The following is a 22,077-nucleotide window of genomic DNA, read 5'->3' as shown; positions in this document are numbered from 1 at the left end:
TGTCATAATGGGCTACTCTATCTTGAATGATCCCTTACGATATGTGCTAAGTACTTATGCTGAACAGTCAGTTCCGCCTTGCATTTTGCTGTGATGGGGAGAGTACCTTTTCCAGACCTGAAGAAGAGGTCTGTGTGGCTCGAAAGTTTGTCTCTCGCACCAACAGAAACTGGTCCAATAAAAGATATCACCTCACTCACCTCTCTAATATCCTGGAACAACAGGGCTACAACTACACTGCATATGGCTGAGATTCATATAATTTATGGATATTTTTCCTCTGTTTTTTCCATTTATTTACTTTTGGGCATTTGGCAGCACTTTATGCATATTCAGTTTCACCGTTTTCCCTGTATAATTAGCTAGTTAATCAGTTTTGTGCTTTTTTGTGTGTGAGTCTTTCATGCAACAACAAAGAAGAGAAAAACATTCTGAGCAATAGCAAATGAGATCACAAAAATTGGCTGGGGGTTTCAGGAACAGGACTTTAATTTGTTTCTTTCGTTTAGCGGGTTTCAAGTTGGTGGTGTGTCAAACTTTCTTACATTTAATATTTAACTAGATTTCATAATTGTGTGACATATTTGTTTTTTATGTAACCTATTTTTGAAGTTCTGGATAAAAAGGTCGTGTTTTAATAATAAAGTATGTAGATATGCAAAAAATGAAAGTTTGGTCACATCATCCCATTATTCTTCTTTGTTTTTGTTTTTTTCCAAGCTGCCTGTCTCGTCCTGGGCTGTATGATTTTTCCTGATGGCTGGGATTCAGATGAGGTAAAACGGATGTGTGGTGAAAAGACAGACAAGTACACACTTGGGGCTTGTTCAGTTCGCTGGGCATATATCCTGGCTATTATTGGAATCTTGGATGCCCTGATCCTCTCGTTTCTGGCATTTGTGCTTGGCAACAGACAAGACAGCTTGCTAGCAGAGGAACTCAAGTTGGAAAACAAAGGTAGGATTGCCTATGGGAACAATACTACTCAATGCTGCCTCAAGGGAAAATACTTAAAAAAACAATTATCTCTCTTTTTAGCAAAAAATATCACACTTCCTTATGTTGTAATTTGCTGGGGGATTTTAATAATTTTTTTAGTTCCCAAATCAAAGAACTCAAGTTACAATAATTTCTGCTCTGTTATAGAACTTACTGATTTGTGCTTGTATCTGTGCTTAACATTCTGGAAGGAGTAGATAAAATATTTTTTTTACATTTTGCCTTAGTTTCCTCACTTGTTTTTGTATTTCATTATCATTGAAACTTTACCATCTTTATCCTTGTCCATACGCCTCTCTACATTTGTTCTTATTTTGTTTCCTTTAGGATTAGTATGTTACTGTGCAATAGAAAGTAACAAAGGAATGGATGGCTTGGGAGACTGGTAATGAGCTATGTAATGGGATAGCCCAGGGGTAGTCAATAGACAGACCGCAGGCCAAATCCAGACTATCAGATGCTTTTGAACAGACTTTGAAATCTTTTTATTTACTTATTATCATTATTCTTGTTTTGTTTTATTATTTTTTATTATCATCATTTTTATTATTATTTTCTCTGAAGTCTGGACCTTGACTATACATTGACCAAGAAATTTGGACCTTGACAAAAAATAATTGACTACCCCTGAGACAGTCTATGTAATGAGGTGCCATGGTCTAGTGGATTGACAACAGAGCTCCCAAACCACAACACAAAAGTTCTAACCCCTGTTCTGATTTAACTCACTGTGTTGCCTTGGGTTGGTTTCTTAGCCACCTCACATGGATTTGGGGTAGGTTAATAATTGAATGTTTATACAGTGATTTGAGAATGTGGCATTCTCCACCCCTTAGAAGCCAGTAGAAGCTAAAAGCTGTTTGTTTGGAAGCATACATTGTGTATAACAGTTCATTTCAGTCCTGATCCTAGTGCACAGCTGTCCACATCTCTGAAAGCACCTATATAATTGGTGGTAACTGGCACAGTTGTGATCAGTCAGCACACAGAGGCCAAAGACTGATTTGACTTTAAGACTGAACTACCCACACAACTCTAGGACTCACTAGTGCCCTATTAATGTTAAGGTGTCTAGGAACGCTTGTATTGTCATTGCCTTTAATCTGCATGTTCTGTGGCTAAACTGAGGGCTTCATTTTCCAGATCTGTCAGTGTGTCATCTTTCTATAAGAATGACATTCACTTAACATTTTAAAAGGAAATTGTAAAAGGAAAATTCATCTCTGTGTCTTCTAAGTATGGCAAAAGAACATTTAGAATTTATCTCAGGAGACCCAGTATACAATTGAAACTAGAAGAGAGTACAGGGTCAGAATTTTGGCTTGCTTATCTGAATTCCACCTACTAGAATTTCAGATATACATTTTTTTTAACTGTACGTCTTTAATGAACATACTAATTCAAGATATACAGCTAGATGATAAAACACTTTCACGCTTAAAGTTGTGAATGTTTGTGTGTATCTTAATTTGTTTCCCAAAATTTGCCTTTGCTCCAATAGAATTATATGATTATACCACTTTTATACCAACTGATCCTGGGGGCATACATTACAAAAGACTTGGGTCTGCTCTAAACAATGACAGCTGCAATGGCCCCTTAAGAGCTCTTCAAAAATTACTGGAGTGGAAGGCATCCTGGCCACTCTCTTAGCGTGCCCTGTACACCAGGGAGGCCAGATAGCATGGCATGCAGCTGACTGTGCTGGCTCTGCATCAGCCAGAGATTCCTCTGTGAAAAGGGAATGCCCAGCTGTCCATTTATGTCATCTTCTACCACAACAGGGCCAGGCTATAGCCAGAGATCTGTCTCCACATTTTCTGATATTGTTATGGAATAACTAGGCATGAGAGAATGCAATAACGTATAAGCACAGAAACATTATTACCTGATACAGAAAAATCACAGTTCACAGGGCCATTATTAGAGATTATTAACGGTTATAATTGTAAAATTAATCTTGGGCCCAATCCTACAGTCCTAATTCAAGCAAAACTCCAACTGACTTTAATGACAGTTTGTTTGAGTAAGCCCTTTGTACCAGAATTATTTCTGGAAATTGAAACAAGGAAGTATATACAAAACAAGGTGATAAAATAAAGTGACAAAATCAGAGAAAAGAACAGTCTGTACTCCTCTGTGTTTTTGACATTCAGAATAGCTAAACGTTAATAGGTTAATGAATGCTTAAAAATAAGAAACATGTCTTAAAATTCTGAACTGGAGAGGACTGAGACAAGTGTTCCATATGCAAGACAGCTGTATTTTTTCACCATTTCTTACTCTTCTCTAGTTTACTCAGGTTTGAGAATAAATGTAAGACACTGGTCAACATATGTTCTAGGTTTGATTACTATAACATAGTCTGGAATGTAGTTTTCAATGTATAGTCTATATGCAGTTTTTCTGATATGTAAATTCTGTCTTACAATCTGTATATTTTTCATACAAAATCAACTGTAGCCTGAAGGAGAGAGGCATCTCTAAAAAAGACTTTCACATGGTACTTATGCACAGCTATTCTGTTCTCTCTTTTCATTAATGGCATATTTTGCTTTTTGTTACAGGAACCAACAATAGTGCTTAAAGCACTGTACGTTATCAAAATTAATGGCAATCAGAGTGTTAACACATTGGATAGGAATTAATCTTGGTTTTAGGCTTCATCAACACCATTTAAAATGAGTCAGAAATATCAGGCATTTACCTTGATGTGTTATAGAATAGCATAATTTAACATGTTGAACAGTATTAATTTTAATTATGTAAAATTCAGGCTCTAGCCAAACCATGAAGTGATCACAAGAGATGTATTTGGAAAAAGACTGTTATGGCAGAATGTTCTAGTTTCATGCATGTTATGAGACATCAATGTATAAGTGTTCAGGTTGAAACTCTCCTCTCCACAGGAAGAGTTAAAGTTACCCCATGCAGTAAACTCCACACAGAGAGACGTCAGTGGGATTGTGTGGGTTAAAGCACTCTCCTTTGACTGGTTGGGCTGTCAGACCAACTTTTCTGAGGTTCCTTGGAAGGGCAGAACAGCTACAAGAAAGGAGGGTTAACACTCAGGCTCACCTTTTGAGACCAGATAGTCCTAGGTGAGCAGTTTGAACTAGGGGTTTCCCAGCCTAAAAAGCCCCAGGGCTGAGACTGGGAAAGGGAATAGTGTGCTAGGCAGGAGAGCCAAAGACAGAGACAAGAGCGAGTTGCTCCCTGGTGACGGGGCAGTGGTGTCTTAGCTGAAGTTTCTGTAAGAAGGAATTAATTTCCCATGTGCAGTTTTCACCGTCTGTGTTGCAGGTGAACAAGGACTTGTGTACATTTGGTAAATAAATAAAACAGAGTTAAAAATCCCCAAATCTGCTATTGCTTAGCAAAGGGGCAACTTGCTAGAGATCCTGTATGACTAAGTGCTCTTCAGCTGTCATGTCATGCCTAAGAAAGATAGCTTTCTCACATTCACATATGGCTTATAATAAATGTGCATCAAATACTATAAAATCCCTCACATGTTTCCATCAGGCAGATACAGAAACACACAAGTCTGTGTTTTCAAACTTAGGTGCCTAAATATGGATTTGGATGCCCAATTTTCGGCATCCAAGTTCGAAAATTATGGCCACAATGTATACAAAAATTCAAATAGTCATCATCCAACTGAAGCAGGCATGCTGGGCTCCCTTATCTTCCAGCTATTCACAATAAGCTCAGCTGTTCCCCCTTCATTCTACAGAATCAAATCCCCTGAGGTCTCCTGAGATATAAAAACCTAATATATGAAAAATCTTGTTTTAAAAGTTGGCACTTAATTTTCTGTAAAATAGCTCCTAAAATTTAACTATTTTTATTCTAGTCTCTTTCTTTGATTGACATTTTCCTTTCCTTGCCATGGCTGCCCATCTCTCTTCCATCCTTCATTTGTACAAGCTTAGGTGTGATCCACATGTTTCCTCTAGCTCAGGGGTGAGCAAACTTTTTGGCCCGAAGGCCACATCAGGGTTGCAAAAGAGTATGGAGGGCCAGGTAGGGAAGGTTGTGCCTCTGCAAACAGCCTGGCCCCCACCCCTTTCCACCCCCTCCCAATTCCTGCCCCCTGACTGCCCCCCTCAGAACCCCCAACCCATCCAACCCCCTCCCCGCTCCTTGTCCCCTGACCGCCCCCTCCCAGGACCCCCCCATCCCTAACTGCCCCACTGGGATCCACCCCCTATCCAACCTTCCCTGTCCCCTGACTGCCCTGACCCCTATCCATAGCCCCGCCCCACTCCTTGTCCCCTGACCGCCCCCTCCCAGGACCTCCACCCCTAAATGCCCCCCGGGACCCTACCCCTTGTCCAACCCCCCGGCTCCCTGTCCCATCCCTCCCAGGACCCTCCAGGACCCCACCCCCATCCACTCTTATTGGAAAGCCTGGGAGATGGGCGGGCGCAAGCCCCGCTGCCTGTGTGGCTTTGAGAGAGGGGGGACAGCTGGGGAGGGGCTGGGGGGCTAGTCTCCCCGGCCGGGAGCTCAGGGGCCAGGCAGGATGGTTCCACGGGCCAGATGTGGCCCGCGGGCTGTAGTTTACCCACCTTTACTCTAGCTCCATGCTCAGGGTGTTTTTTACTGCTTGTAACACAAAACCAGCTTGACCAGTTGTATTCCTACTTTACAAGGAAGAGGAAAACTACCTGGATGCTATTCTTCAGTGAATCCATTGCTGCAGTCAAACACCACATTTACCAAATAAACCATGCAGACCTGCAGAGCTGGTACTAAGAGCCTAAGACAAGTGTTTATTCTTAGGTGCCTAAAAGGAAGAGTCATATAACTACTCCACTTTCCATAGGTGCTGAATAAAAATTGAATCACTCATTTCAGTGCCTAATTTTAGATGTGGAAACTTGAAAATCCTTGCCCTAGTTGATAGTTCCCAAACACAGTTCTCTGCCATTTGAACTAAGGCAAAAACTCTGTTAAAGTGGTAAAAGACTCAGATGTTCTCTTTCAGCTGCAACCAGCTACAAAAAAGTCACGCTGCTCAAACATATACTATAATCATTACAATTGGATGCAATTGCTAATTACTTTGTTTAATTACAATCCGCTTTCTTCAAATACAGCCTACACCATAGGGCCTACACAATGAATTTTCAAGGCTTTTTAAACATAAAGGAAGTTTGAAGGGTTAGTACCAAGATATTTTTGATCCAGAGGTTCACAAGGAAATGTTAAATGCAAATCCAAAAAAATGTAATGACCTATAATTAAAAGACAGTTTAACTGACTCTCTTAAAACTATATCTGAAAAAATCTCCACCCCCAGCACCTGGCTATTTTCAGGTTACACCAACTTTGCCAGCCAGAAGTATATGGGAGATAAAAATAAGGCTGCTTATGATTGCAACCTTAACTGTGGTGAGAACATCATCTCTCCATAATGAGGAATCCACCTACACCCAGCACTGCATGTGGGGTCTAACCACAGCTTCATAAAGGCAAATTATAACCTCTCTGTTCTTACATGTGATACTTGCAATAGAGAATTCACATTTTCCCCCCCAACAGTCTGCTGTGGTATTAAATATATGGTGTGTGTCTAAACTGCAGTGGTCATCTATTTCAAGTAATATAACTCAACAAATCCATAGTGTACTTATGGACTACATTTTGACCTCAGATACGTGCAGGCAAATACTATTGATTTCAATGGAAGAGGTGTGTATGTATTAGAGGAATGAATAGGATTCCATACGTTCTGTAAAAAGAAAAGGAGTACTTGTGGCACCTTAGAGACTAACAAAATTTATTTGAGCATAAGCTTTCGTGAGCTACAGCTCACTTCATCGGATGCATTCAGTGGAAAATACAGCGGGGAGATTTATATACACAGAGAACATGAAACAATGGGTGTTACCATACACACTGTAAGGAGAGTGATCACTTAAGGTGAGCTATTACCCGCGGGGGGAGGGGAGGAACCTTTGTTAGTGATAATCAAAGTGGGCCATTTCCAGCAGTTAACAAGAACATCTGAGGAGCAGTGGGGGGGGGGAATAAACATGAGGAAATAGTTTTACTTTGTGTAATGATCCATCCACTCCCAGTCTCTATTCAAGCCTAGGTTAATTGTATCCAGTTTGCAAATTAATTCCAATTCAGCAGTCTCTCGTTTTTGAAGTTTTTTTTGTTGAAGAATTGCAACTTTTAGGTCTGTAATCGAGTGACCAAAGAGATTGAAGTGTTCTACGACTGATTTTTGAATGTTATAATTCTTGACGTCTGATCTGTGCATTTCCTATATCTCAACCTGCATTAAGATCTGCTAACATGATCCCAACATCTCTGCAAAGTCACATGGTCAATACAACTCCACACAAGCATAGGAGTCTTTGTGATAGTTCTTGGGGTACCCAGGACTGTAAATCACCTTGTTACCCCCTGCTGCCAATGTGAGCATGTCTTGCCTGTGTTTAACTGGGTGTCAGCTCCCTGACACTGCCAGGCTGTTAGCCCAGAGGAATGTGTGTGAGCAGCTATTCCAGGCCTTACTTTGCCTTGCTAATTAACCATAGATGCACCTGAGTCCCTAAGCCCCTTTGAAGTGTTTTGCTGTAGTATCCAGCCCCTTCTCCACGGAACACTCCTAGAAATACCAGGTCACCTGTCCCCAAGTGCACACCAGTTTGAGTGATTCAACTCAGGATCAGCATCTAGCTTAATATCACAGCACTTAGATATAAACATAGTGAAAACAAGGATAAGTTTATTATCAAAGATTCAAGTAATAGTGACAGGTTTCAGAGTGGTAGCCGTGTTAGTCTGTATTAGCAAAAACAATGAGGAGTCCCTGTGACACCTTAGAGACTAACACATTTATGCCAAAATAAATGTGTTAGTCTCTAAGGTGCCACAAGGACTCCTCGTTTGTTAAGTAATAGTGAGTAATGATATTGGAAACAACACATTACATATACAATAAAATTATTACATGCTTTCTAAACTTGACTTAACAGGTTAACTTCTTATATAAAGTTTTATCTTAGCTAGTGTCTTCAGAGGCGGATTAGGGGTTTCTGGGGCCCTGGGCCACAGCAGGTGGGGGCCATGGGCCACAGCAGGTGTTGCTGCTCCCCACCCCTTGCACCTGCAGTCCCTCCTCTTCCCCTCCCAGCGCTTCTGTGGGAAAGTGGGGTCAGGGTGCAAGGACTTCCCCAGAAGAAGCACTGGATGGGGGGAGTGGGGCAAGCCCAAGCACCCTGACCCCGCTCCCCAGCAGGAGTGCCGGGCAGGTGGTTGGGGTGCAGGGGTGCCTATTTTTCCAGGGCATCAATTTGGCCAGGACCCTGGACACAGGCCCTGTGACCACCACTGAGTGTGTTTTGCAGTGTTTCAACCAAAGTTGGCTGAGATCCTGTTTTCATAAATGTAAATGCACTACCCATTTACTTCCTACGTGCACAATAAGGGGGTGTCTTATTTGCCTCCTACTTATAGTCCCCAAAGTTAATTGTCTGTACTCCGAGACAGTATATATCACTGTGGCTTCTTTTTCCTGTGTACTGCTTCTCTATTGACTTTGCAACTTTCCATTGACTTTGTATGTAAATGGGTGTCCACTGTGTTAACTTACAATGCTTAATTAACATCCCGATGGAGAGAGAGAGGTGAATAAACATCTTTTGGCTGACAGGAAATCTTTCTCCATCTCTGCTGGTACCTTTATACAGACTCTAAGAACATATTTTCAGTGTATATATACATAAATCTTTATATAGTGCCTTACCATAAATTTCACAACAATATTGACCAGTTTCAGAGTAGCAGCTGTGTTAGTCTGTATTCACAAAAAGAAAAGGAGTACTTGTGGCACCTTAGAGACTAAGAAATTTGTTAGAGCATAAGCTTTCATGAGCTACAGCTCACTTCATCGGATGCATTTGGTGGAAAATACAGAGGGGAGATTTATATACACACACAGAGAACATGAAACAATGGGTTTTATCATACACACTGTAAGGAGAGTGATCACTTAAGATGAGCCATCACCAGCATTGGGGGGGGGAGGAGGAAAACCTTTCATGGTGACAAGCAAGGTAGGCTATTTCCAGCAGTTAACAAGAACATCTGAGGAACAGTGGGGGGTGGGGTGGGGGGAGAAATAACATGGGGAAATAGTTTTACTTTGTGTAATGACTCATCCATTCCCAGTCTCTATTCAAGCCTAGTTAATTGTATCCAGTTCGCAAATTAATTCCAATTCAGCAGTCTCTCGTTGGAGTCTGTTTTTGAAGTTTTTTTGTTGAAGGATAGCCACCCTCAGGTCTGTAATCGAGTGACTGGAGAGATTGAAGTGTTCTCCTACTGGTTTTTGACCTACCTTGCTTGTCACCATGAAAGGTTTTCCTCCTCCCCCCTCCCCCCCCCCGCTGCTGCTGATGGCTCATCTTAAGTGATCACTCTCCTCACAGTGTGTATGATAAAACCCATTGTTTCATGTTCTCTGTGTGTGTATATAAATATCCCCTCTGTATTTTCTACCAAATGCATCCAATGAAGTGAGCTGTAGCTCACGAAAGCTTATGCTCAAATAAATTTGTTAGTGTCTAACGTGCCACAAGTACTCCTTTTCTTTTTGCGAATATTGATCAGTGTGACCCCAGCTGCCATTTAAGACCCACATGACATTCTTTGATGAACCAGCATGTACATACCAGAATCAAGATACTCCTGTGACTCCCTTGCCAGTTGGCATTAAGGGGTTTTTGGGTCACTGTCCTCACTGGTAGGTTCTAATGGAGAAATGGGTCCCGGACAGTAAACCAAATATAACTTAAAATTATCAGGAAGAGACTGCTGTGGTGCTAAAGACAGCTCTTAACTTTTGCTATTGAAGCTACATGGTTAACCCCCCACCCCCACCCCCAATGCAGATCCTATAGCAGAATCAAGACCTTTGTTTAGAAATGATAGAGAGAGACTGTAGAGAAGAAGCATTAAGATTACAGAGGAGTTAGAAGATATAATCTATGGCGAAAGATTACATACATTAAATATGTACTGCCTTGCAAAATAGTCTGTTTATACAGTCGTATGTAAATTCATAAAGAAATTTGCCAACAAAAGGCGGAGAAATTGTTCTAACTTGCAATAAATAAAATATTTGGGGTTTAGAAAATATGTATATAATTTGCCAGCGAGATTAAAATTGAGGCCTTCAACAGTAAATTAAAGTAACTAATAAAGTAAAGGACTATCCTGCACTAGTGCAGGGTGATGTATTGGATAATCCAAGAGTTCCTTTCAAGCTTAACTTTCTGTGATAAGATAAAATCCCCTCTCTCCCAAACTTATGCATGCATTAGTCTACTGAAAAAAATGAAAAACCATGAATTAAGGGTGTCCGCTCCCCACAGATTAATGAAGGAAGAATATGGAAAATGGCATTCTGCTTCATGGAAAGAGGGATCCCATGCTGCTAAACTCTGTGGGGAGCCTCATTCAATAGCAATATTAAAGAAAAAAATTGTCCTCCTAATGAATCAGTCGAATGAGGCACACAATGCTACCACTTCAACGCATACTGGTAGATGGTTTTTTCCCTAATTAGATTTAATAGTGCCTAAAATTAAAAATAATAATTTTGACTGCCTGTATTATATGTAAAAAAGAACCAAAGGCTCAGAAGGTAGGTGATACAATTCTTTTAGTGAATTGAGGTGAAGGGATAAGCTGAAGTAGTACTTGGGCACTTGGCTCATAATGGATTTTTCCCTTGATCTTCATCTCTGTTCTCTACATCCAGGCCTAACTTGAACCCCTTTCATGACAAAAACACTGTTCACATCAGCTACACATCTTTCTAACAAATGCAGCACAGAGGCAGAATACACAATGTTACACCAAATTAATGGAGTTGCAGGTACTTGAGCCAGGACTGAATTTGTTCCACTATATCCAGAGGAACACAGATTGATTGTTGAAGGTGTGTGTTTAAATCCACAGCTATTCATCTAGTTTCTATACGCAGGAGGAGTAGTGAGTGGCATAAATGTAATGTGTAAGCACCAGGATGAGGAATGAGTCCCAATAAACTGCAGGATAAAGAACATGTAGTAAAATTTTATATCAACACTAGAAGTTGCATTAGAAGTGATGTTATGTTATGTCCAAAACTGAATAAAAGTCAGGAAGTGTTTGCTTGCAATGCATAAGCATAGACTTTAGGCCCCCTCCAAAATTTTAGGGATTGCATTAATAAAGAAAACAGAGTTTGAAACAGAAACTCATTTATCTCACTTTATTTTGTCATCATCTCTTCTCGTGTCTCTTCCACAATCATAGTTTTTTCCAGTGTAGGGCAAATGTTATGGTCAGTCTGTAGCCCAGGCGAGATCTTCCATGGTGCACAGTTCCTCCAGGAACTAGCAGACCAACAGATGTTTATGATTTGTGTTTCACCACAGTCACATGTGTCTGGATCACTGGAATAGTCCTGCTTTCGTATACTGACTTTTGACCTACTGACTCTTGTTCAGAGGTGATTTAAATATCTCCAGGTCAACCAGTCCTTCTCTGCACCTGCAGGAAGGCATTTGGCAATGTCAAATGTGTATTTGGTTTGCGTCATATTTCCAGTCATGTAGCAGTCAGTGATTTTTGAAGTGGTTTTGTTGCAGCTAGGAAGCTTTTCTGTGGTGGAGCCACAAGGTGGATGTCTGGTATCTTCAACCTGTCATAATCATTCCATTTTGCTTGTGACTGCTCTCCTGATATCCAGTGGAGCAATTCCAGCAAGCACATAAAGGCTGTTCACATCTGTTGGTTTTAGACATCCTACGATATAGTGGCCGCGGTCATTCAGCACAGAGTCCAACTTCTTTGAATGAGCTCTTTCCCACACCAGACACATGTATTCAGCTGTTGAATAGCAAAACACAAATGCAGGGCTCTTAGTGTTGGTGGGTTCCCCATTTTCAATTGCAAGCTTCCAGAGTATATTGTTCTGGGCACTAACTTTGCAACTTGTTCTAGGTTTAGGTGCTTTTCAAAAAGTTGTGATAGGCAATTATCCAACAAGTTAGGATAAGACACTCATACAGTCAGGGGTGAAAATAACATAAAAGTATTACCAGTAGGGTGGCCTGGCTCTGGGCCCCTGGAAGGGGCGGGGCTGGTGGTCAGCCTCTCCTAGCAAGTCCTTCTGCGCTGCCTGGCCCATGCTGCTGGCAGGGATTTAAAGGGCCCGGGGCTTCAGCCACTGCTGTGGTAGCAGCGGCGGCAGCCAAGAGCCCCAGGCCTGTGGGGGGGCAAAAGGGACAGCAACGTTAAAGTAGTGCTGCAGCAGTGCTTTAATGTCGGCTGTGTAGGGGCCCATACTAGCGGCTACTTTTTACCAGTACACTGTACCGGCCCATACCAGTCCACTTTCACCTCTGCATATAGTTTAAAGAGGTGACATAGTAGTGATATAGGCCTGGAGTTCTTCGGCTCCGTTGTGTCCTTTCCCAGCCCCAGGAGTGCCACAACACATGCACATCGCCAGAATTTGAGTACTTTGTTTATGGCTGAGCATATGGCTCCAGTGGTGTTTAGTCGTGCTACAAAACTACACATTAAAGCAATACTTTTTAAAACATGAGTCAAAAGAATGACTTACAGATCTGAGAAGGTTCCAACCAATGATGTTCACCCAGGGTTTCTTGAAATGAATTCTTCTGAAACACCTCTAAGCTGTCAATCGTCAGATTTGTCCTTCTATACCAGTAAAGTCATGATTGTTTCTGAACTGACATTAATGGTCTTTCTGAAAGCTGACAGTTGGCATCTCGCAGATGAAGCTGAGCGATCAGTCAATCCTGATTGAAATCGTTATTATACATTTGAAGCATGCCTTGAACTTGTGTTTCTGTTACATTTTGGAGTTAAGAGAGTTTCAAGATTTTGAATCATATTGTTGTTCAAATCTTGATTGAATACTGGACACTGTAAAATCAATTACTTCAAAATAGCTGTAGTTCTAAAATTCTTTTGCTGAATTTGGGTAGTTGGATTCACCTGTGTTTATCTGCATTTTCTTGAGAATTTTTCTCCTTCTGAAGCTCAGGCATTTCAATCATCTCCAGCTTTAAACTGTTCTGATAAATTTGTTACCAGAATAAATAATAGCTTGTATTTGATCAGATAGCCTGAAGTAAATTAAGGGTCATTTTTCATTTTGAAAAAATTGACCACCTATTGCTGAGATGCCAGCCCCTCTTTTGCTCCCAACTTTTAGTGACAGCAAATGAATATGGTCACTGGCTCCGACTGTGTATAGGAGATTTGGATGTTATCCAGCTCTGTCTCCTTCTGCTCCTCACTGGAAGGAAAAGAGGAGGGATGGAGAAAGGACCCATACAGTTCTCCCCACAGAACAGAGAGCCAACAACCACCTTTGTTCTCTTCTATATTTGCATTAAGTTGAGCCACAGAAGTGACTAAGAAGAAACTAAGGTGCCACAAGTACTCCTTTTCTTTTTGCGAATACAGACTAACATGGCTGCTACTTTGAAACCTGTCATTATGCTTAGAATAGAAAGCTAGTTTAGCATAATTGAAAATGATTAATTTTATACTAAATATTTAGTAATGTACTCTTTATTTTAAGTAACTCATTGATCCAAAACTTGAATCTTTGAGGCAGATTAGACTTGATCCAGCAGTTCTCTCTCAGGGAGCTAAACATGTAGGAGTTTTGCCCAAGTAAATTGAATCCATTATTGCAAGTCACAGAAGTTTTAAATAGCCCTGAGAGTCGTATTTAAATTATTGACAGAATTCTTTGAGTGCAATATTTCAGGTACCATTTCACAAGTGTTTTAGGAGCTAGTATTTGATATGGTATCAAATAGTGGCATGCTTCCTTTGAAGAGCTAATATATATAATATATAATACAATATAATTAATTAATATATATAATATAACACTGTGCAATAATGCCTGCTAATACACCTGCAAATAAAACTAATAAAGCACAAAAGATCAGTCAGTTGTTATACCAAAGAGCATACACGTCCCTCAGAGTAACTGAAGTATATCAGGTATGATTCAATATACTTAGATATAAATGTCAAAGACTTAACTGGAATTTGGCCAGAGGAGTCACACTGTAAAAGTGTGAAAGCATCATCTTTGGGATTAGAACAGCCGTGAAAGCACATCCCTAACAAAAATATGGCATTTGGCAGCAAGGCAAGAAATGATGCCAAATGGTTAAGGAAAAAATAAAAATCTGTAGCAACATTTTTACTGCCGGCTTTATGTGCCCTTTCAGAATTCACCTTCAGAATCTAATTGCTGAATTTAGAATCATAATTGAAAACCCACTGAGAATTAATTGGCATGTGGCCTTTACACTTTCAGCAGCAACACTAGCTATCTAAAGAGCAAAGCTAACCTCCTTTATTCCATCTCATTTTTGTAGGTATTCTTTCTGCTGTTCTGCAGTTGTTAACTTTTATTCTGTATGGGAAAAACTGACACATTAAGAGCAATAAATGTGCCAGTCAAACACCATAGCTGCCTTGTTTTCCTGAAGAGGGATGAGAAACTTTTCTTAATATATCTTTCCAGGTCTTTGTGACATGACTAGCAGTTGTAAATTTACAATAGCACTCAAAATCCATCTAGCTTTGAGGCACCAAAATCCATATAGCTATAAATCCCATGGCCACCAATTAATCTATAAATTAGTGAGGTTTCAAAAAACTTGGGCCCAGTCCTTAAGAAATATTACTGACCGGAATACATCTTATTGTCCTCATGAAGAGAGGGACTTAATCGAGGGAGGGACTCAATCCTGTATACACTCAAACCAGTAGACAAGCAGCTAACATCCATGGAAAATTTCTGTGAGAATATTTTCTCTTGCCCATCAACTGGATGTTTTAGGCATAATAAAACTCACTCAAAACCAGGATTGACAAGGGGACTAAAATAAGGTAAAAAAATGCTAAGGATTGTGGATTAACACACTAACAAATGAGTTTTAGTGTTTTAGGGCCATATTGTTTCTTTTGATGCCACAAGCAGAGGGCATGGAGATGAACAAGATCTGGTCCCAGGGGCCTGGAAGAGGGGAATGCCTCCTCTGAGACGTCAGCAGATGTGAATATCTGATGTGTTGATAGGGATCTAGAGAAGACAGAGTGGGGTTGAGAATAAAGATGAAACTAAAGGCCTTTGTGCAGATCTCCTGACAGCTGCTGGTTTGGGGGACCAGCCTTTCGTCCTTCAGAGTGCAGGCTCGACCATCATCCAGGGAAGAATGTGTAGGAAGCTCTGTGAGGACAGTCTTGCTGGGCCCTCTGTGCCTGTCAGGGAAATATGATGATATAACTTTTCATGTGGTACAGCTGCTGAAAACGTGGTGATCTCTTCATATGCTCCCCCTCTCCAGCCAGTTCTTTATTTTACAAGGCTGGATGTGCGAGCACATACTTACCTGTAGGCACAAGATGCCACCTTCTCAGCTGCCACCTGCTCAGAGCACACATTTCACAGTAACCTTACAGTTCTGTAAATATCCTTTTTACTAATACTGGGCACATAGGACCTAAAGAAACATGAATCACACCATATTTCCCAGCACTCTGACGGCTGCTGTTCCAAGAGTCTACACCACATAGATACGCTAAACTAGAAGAAAGTTCAGACTTCGTTTTGCTTCCACTAAATGGTATGTAGGAATCCTTGGGAGCATTTAAAATACAACAAAAGTTATCACTTTAATCATGGGTGTATGGGGACAAGTGGAGTTTATCAAGGGCAGTGTAAATATTGTGCAGAATTAACATTTAAAAATATCTTAAAAATAATATCCCTACAGTCTCTTCAGGGACAAAACATGCAAGCTTTTAAGAGTATTGGTACATACAATGATGATAATACTTTCCCAATATAGCATCTTTCATCTGATTCTCTCAAAGCCCTCACAGAAATTAAATTAATTAATCCTCACAACATCCCCGTGAGGTAGGTAGGTATATCCTTTTGTTCAAATGGATGAAAGATTAGGCATCCAGCCCTCTCATTTAACTACTAAGCCCCCTAAGTTTCTGTAACCCCACTGAGGCAAGCTCATAGCTGAGACCAAAAGAAAGAAAGCATAGATACCTTTGGAGGCTGAATGCAAATCTCAATGTTTTTAAAAGGTGAACTGAAAAGTGAAAATTAAAGCTGAGTTAAACAGATTTCTATTATGAAAACTTCTACTTAGCAGGCTTTGTGGGAGGAATTCATCACAAAAATAAGTTTTACTTCCTTTTAAATTTAATTCTTTTTTCCTGCTGTGATATACTAATTGTGCTTCCTGGTCCATGGAACACATTACAAAATGCAACATCATAAGTACTAGAAATCTGATTGCTTGATGCCTGGTGCAGTCTGAGATATTTTCAGTGAACCAGGCAGCACCACAGAAGGTATTTTTTAAAAGCAAGATACAGATTTAAAAGGGATATAACTCCTCATGCTTCAGGACATAAGACAGACAATCACTACACCTGCCTGCTGTTAGGAAGACACTTCCTATCTGGGCACATTGCTGTGTGGCTTTTCATCCCTTTCTGTAGAATCAGGTTAGAGATCGGTTCCAGTATGGACATTGCTTTGTTCTTCTGTTCCTGTGTTTTAGTCCAGTTTCCCGCCCTCCACCACCCATTCAGTCTTGTTAGTGGTGTGCAGGGTTTAGCACAAATCTGTCTTTCATTCTATTATTTTTTCCATTTCACCTGACTTTTAATAGCACTAAGATTCCAGTTGTCTCCAGTTCCTGTAGGCTTAATTCTTCACTGTCTGAGACTGAGGTTTTAGTGGTTCCTAATACTTGAAAAACTAATTCATGAAAGAAACAAAGGTTAAAAATAAAAAATGAAACTGATGTGAAGAGAAGAGTCACAGGTCAGTACTGAATAGTGGAACTAATGTGTAATCAGAAAATCAGTACAAATATTAAACTGATAACAGTAAATTAATAGTCTCAACTGTTGATAAAAACTGATTTGAAACCCTCAGTGAAATGTGCTATAGGAAACATGAAGTATATCTTTCAAATTATGTATTTATAATTAATTTTAAGTATTCGATTCATCCCTCCTGTCTAACCTGATCTTCCTGTGTCAAACGCCTCAGTTACACTCCATAGCTATGAAACCTCTGTCCTCCCTTCCTTTGTCTTCCTTTCCTCTCTGCCCCTCTCTCTCGCGCTCTCTCCTTCTTTTATAAACCAAGCCATCCTATTTGTATCTCTTCTGCTGGCAGAACCTATCTGTAGGAATTTTTTTCTCTCACTGTTTCAGAGTTTTTCGTTTCCTTATCTTTAGGGTCAGGTCTTTCCTCTTCTTAACTTTTCCCAGTTATAGAGAAAAGTCATGTCCTGGAATAAAAATAAGAGGGATTGTCCCAGTGATTTTTTTTCCAATACATTTCTGGTGTTGCTTTTTGAGTTCTAAAAATAAATGCATTATAAATAATCCTGTCATTCTTAACTTGCCTAGAAAGAAGTAGCTTAATGTACATTGAGGCCCAGTAGTGTTATCACTCAAATCAAAGCCCTCTGTTTTCAGCAATTCTGCTTTTTAATAGCAAAGAGTGCAGCAATGTAATCATTCAATATTGTTAATATTTTAAACTTTGTTTCTTAGAATGGAGCATTGTGACCTGACTAGCTCTGATGCCTTGTAATGGCACACTGTGCTTTTCATTTCTAGGTCACTGGTTCAAACTTAGCCCATGTCTGATGAAAAGTGACTGAATTACAACCACAGGATGGCTGATGGCTAAAATATGTAAAACAAATTGCTTAATCTCAGTCTAGTTGCTGGTGGACAGAAGTTCATATGACAAAAAGCCCATCGCGACCAGCAGTCTTACTAGCGATCTCATCAGGAACAAATGGACATAGAGACTAAAATCCAAAATGGCATGTAATTTTGAGTACTTCAGATTTTGGGTGACCAACTTTAGACATCAGTGACCTGATTTTCAGAAGCGCTGAGCATCTGCACTGCCTATTCTCTTCAGTTGCAGTTGTCATACAGCACCTCTGAAAACTAGGTCCCAGCTGTCTCAAATTGGGCACGAATTACCTGAGGCTTTTATGAAGAATTTAACCTCAACTGCTCTCTCTCCCTTTGAGGTTGTCCCTACAGCTCAGGTTCACCACAGTGATGAGCAGTGTAAATATAGTGATAGTCCTGACAATTTGCATTAACTATGTGCAGAGCCAGAAGGTAACTTAAAATGTCTTAGTGTATCTGCCTTATAAAGTACAACTATCTCTTTGCAATCTCCCTCCTCCCCAGGAGTAGAATCCTATTGAATTAGCAGAGTGATTTAATCTAATAGCTGTCTGTTCTTTTTGTGGGTTTCCAAGAAATCCAGTCTCCTGGGATAATGGTAGTGTTTTGTCTGCCACTTCACAGTGACAGATTTCACCCCAACTCTCAGTGAACATAATGATTTACTTAAGACAAAAATAGCCCTCTCTTCATCTTCTACTCTCCCTGTTGCATAGTTTGATTCCAGTTCCTACTTTCTTTTCCAGTTAAAGAAAGTAGTTTATCAAACTGTTGCAAAAAATATGTCCTCCCACCTTTCAGTGGGCCGCTTCTGGTCAGTGCTAAGATTATAGCACCTGGAAAGGCAATGAATGTCACCAGCTCTATTCTCTTTGCCCAGTGTGAGACTAACAAATGGACTGTATTGGTCTTGGAAACTTAGAGACCTTTCTGTAGTCAGGGAAGAATACAGTTAGATCCTTAGAATCTGGGCCTCATTTGTTGAAATGGGCCTGGATGCAGCAGTAAGTCAGAGGAAGAGAGAGATGGGGCCTCTTCCATCTGGTCCATGGGGAGATAGAGGAACAAAAAGAAATCTGTCAGGATTAGGGGAGATGGACTAGGCTGCCTTAGTGAGGAAAATCAAGAAGTACATTTGGAGGCTCATAAGGGAAGAATCTAGTGAGATCCAGATTGGTGTGAAAAGAAAGACCAGGGGAGTACATAAGCCTGGAAGAGAAGAAAGAGAGAAGCCTGTCATAGGGTCATCAAAGTTTTTGGAGGTGTGGGCAAACTTTTTGTGGATCTGGGTTCTATTCAACTTTTTCTATAGCTCTCATGAACATAGCTGATACTCAGGGGTGAAAGTAAGTCTAGGAACTTACCGGTATGGGGCTGGCTCTGGTCCCCGGAAGGGGCGGAGCCTAGGGCGGAAGGGGCGGGGCTGGGGGTCAGAGCCAGCCCCAGCCCACCCTGTACCAGTAAGTGCCTCCTTCCCCCTCCCCTCCCTCCACCAAGGTAACAGCAGCAGCCGGGGGCTCTGGCAGCGGTTTAAAGGGCCCTGGGCGGTAGCGGCGGCCAGAACCCTGGGCCCTTTAAATCGTTCCTGGAGCCTGCTGGAGCCCTGGGGAAGCAGCGGCAGGGCTCCAGGGATGATTTAAAGGGCCCAGGGCTTGGCCACCGCTACCACCCAGGGCCCTTTAAATCGCTGCCCCAGCCCCGCCGTCGCTACCCCAGGGCTTTGGCGGCAATTTAAAGGGCCGGGGGCTCCAGCTGCTGCAGGGAGCCGCAGGCCCTTTAAATTGGACCTGGGGAAGCCGATCCACCCCGGTACGGCACACCGGCTCTTGCCGGTACGCCGTACCGGGGCGTACCAGCTTACTTACACCTCTGCTGATACTGTACATTTGTAGGGTATAGATATCTTACATTCTTCTATCTAGAGTCCAGTAGTCAGTGTCAAGATGGGAAACGAGAAGGAGATACGGGCAAAGAGATTCTAAATTTTAATTTATCTTCATGCAGAACTTTCTAGTTGTGACCACTAGACCAACCAAGAGGAGGAGTATGACTTTTCAACACTGTACTCAAGTATCCCTGGAAGATCTCTGTAAAGGCACCCAGCACTTCCCGTAGCCAGAATAGTGCAGGAGAGACCCACCCACACGCATGTACAGTCAGGGGCACTAGGACTCAGAAGGTCCCTTCCTTCTCTCCTCCCCCCTCCCTACCATGTGGCTTCAGTGGAAATCTGTGGAGAGGAGCTAGCCAGAGACTTCAACCAATAGGAGCATAAGCAGCCAAAGCAGGGACCTTTGGATCACTGGACATTCAGAGAACTTTCTGTAGTTTGGCTGGACTTTGTCTGCTTGCTTCAAACCCTGGATTGTGTTCTTCTGGGTATTGTCAGACTAAATCTCCACTCTGGAGAGAGCATGTTCCCTTAGCACTGTTGGGGTTGTATGCATACTTTCTCACTTTACCAAACATTCAAAGTGAGGTGATACAAAGGATCCAGGGCCTCAAGATCCATTGGCTAGGGCTACACCAATGTCCATATTATTGTGCTATGTCAGTATTCTTCAAAAGCAGTATAAGGGGGTTTCTATTCCCAAGATTTCCTTATTCTCAAGAAAACAGGCAAACTTTGTCCTTAAAAGATTCAAGAAATTCTTTAGAAGATTCAAGTACAAAATTGTGACCTTAGCTTCTGTAATGCCCAATTAAGTCCTCAGAACTGATTTTTAGCTCTTGACCTCAAGCATACATATATCTAGCTATACCTCAGATCAGTACTAATAGTTACCAGAGTAGTGTTCCCCACATGCTTAGCTGCATGTGGAGGAGGGGGAGCTCATCTAAGATGAGACTCATATTTATCCTTACTTAGACTGGCTGATAGATCATATTCACCTCAGAAAGTGCACTCTGCCCCTGGACAATTTGTTTCCTGTTTCAGGTGAAGATTAACAAGTAAAATTAACTTTCATACTATCTCAGGTGATAATCTTTAGGGTTCAACTGGCATGGCACATCTGCTATGGGTTAGACTTCTGCAGATTGGTGCATACCATTAAAATAATCAAATCTCAGCTGCAAATTACAGTTGGGATTTACCTGAGATTACTGAGGTTCATGGTTTTCTACATTTCTTCACCCTGTTTTCTAGGTTCAGTAGAAGAATTCTACAATAAGTAGAGCCTTGCAAATCTGCAGATGTCCGCGGACCATCTTTGTGGGATCGTGGATGGATGAGGATCCAAATTTTATATCTAGAGCCCTGAAAATCTGTGAATATTCACAGACCATGCTTGCAAATCGGATGCAGATACAAATTTTGTATCCGCGCAGGGCTCTAACAATAAGTTTAGCTCGCATGGTCAATCCTGATTGGCCACTATCCATCCCTCTAGAGGTCACGGATTCTTCTATGTGGTTTGATCATTCAGAGAAAGCATGCATGTTAAATAATCATAGTAGACATTAGGTTAAGGATTAACTTTAGGGACAAATTTACCTTCTTATTCTAAAGATATCTGTATCAAAACAGACTTGAGGCACACTAATAGCAGCAGTGGGGGGAATCTAACACTGCAAGTGGTCATGCTAAAACTCTTCTATGGATAAATAGAGGACTTCAGTCTCTACTGCTGTCAATCCAACACCTTTCAAAAGCACATAAAGTAATTTCCTTTTAAAAGAGAAATAAAAATTCTTTTAGTTTCTTGAGTGGAAATCTTTTTCTCAGAGCTATCAGCATCTCAGAGAAATGGTTTAAAAATATCAGTTCCAAGAAGTTCAGCATTCTGGCATTGCAACATTTCTTTTGTTACAATTGCAGGAAAATTGGTATAAAAGCAAGGGCTGTTAGTGTTAGCTCAAGCAGGCTTATGCTGTGAATCTGTGGACAAGTTCTATCATATAGCTCTGCAAATGCAGCTTAGTACAGTCTGCAAAGCTTTTTTACATTCTAATCTTTCCCCAGCCCACTCTGACAGGTTTCAGAGTAGCAGCCATGTTAGTCTATATTCGCAAAAAGAAAAGGAGTACTTGTGGCATCTTAGAGACTAACAAATTTATTTGAGCATAAGCTTTCGTGAGCTACAGCTCACTTCATCGGATGCATTTGGTGGAAAATACACTCTGACAGATAGCCTCTGATGCTGAATTGTTTGCTAGTTTTTTTAACTGAACGAGTGTCCAGGTTGGTATAAGTAAAGCCCTCTAGACTCATTTTACTTGTGACTGAGACAACATGCAAAACCCTGCATTTTT

General features: G+C 41.0%; 1 protein-coding gene across 3 annotated transcripts in view; it reads left to right on the top strand.

The window, feature by feature from the left end:
• The window catches only part of LHFPL3 (LHFPL tetraspan subfamily member 3), a 416,938-nt gene that overhangs the window by 279,649 nt on the left and 115,212 nt on the right, over positions 1 to 22,077 (top strand). For all 3 annotated transcript variants that reach the window (XM_038388037.2, XM_038388039.2, XM_038388038.2), the window contains exon 2: positions 721 to 957. In XM_038388037.2, the coding sequence (XP_038243965.1) occupies positions 721 to 957 (237 nt within the window). The remainder of the gene's footprint in view (positions 1 to 720; positions 958 to 22,077) is intronic.

This window comes from Dermochelys coriacea, chromosome 1 (assembly GCF_009764565.3).
Source record: "Dermochelys coriacea isolate rDerCor1 chromosome 1, rDerCor1.pri.v4, whole genome shotgun sequence".
NCBI lineage: Eukaryota > Metazoa > Chordata > Testudines > Dermochelyidae > Dermochelys > Dermochelys coriacea.
This window is presented reverse-complemented; position numbering and strand designations above follow the sequence as displayed.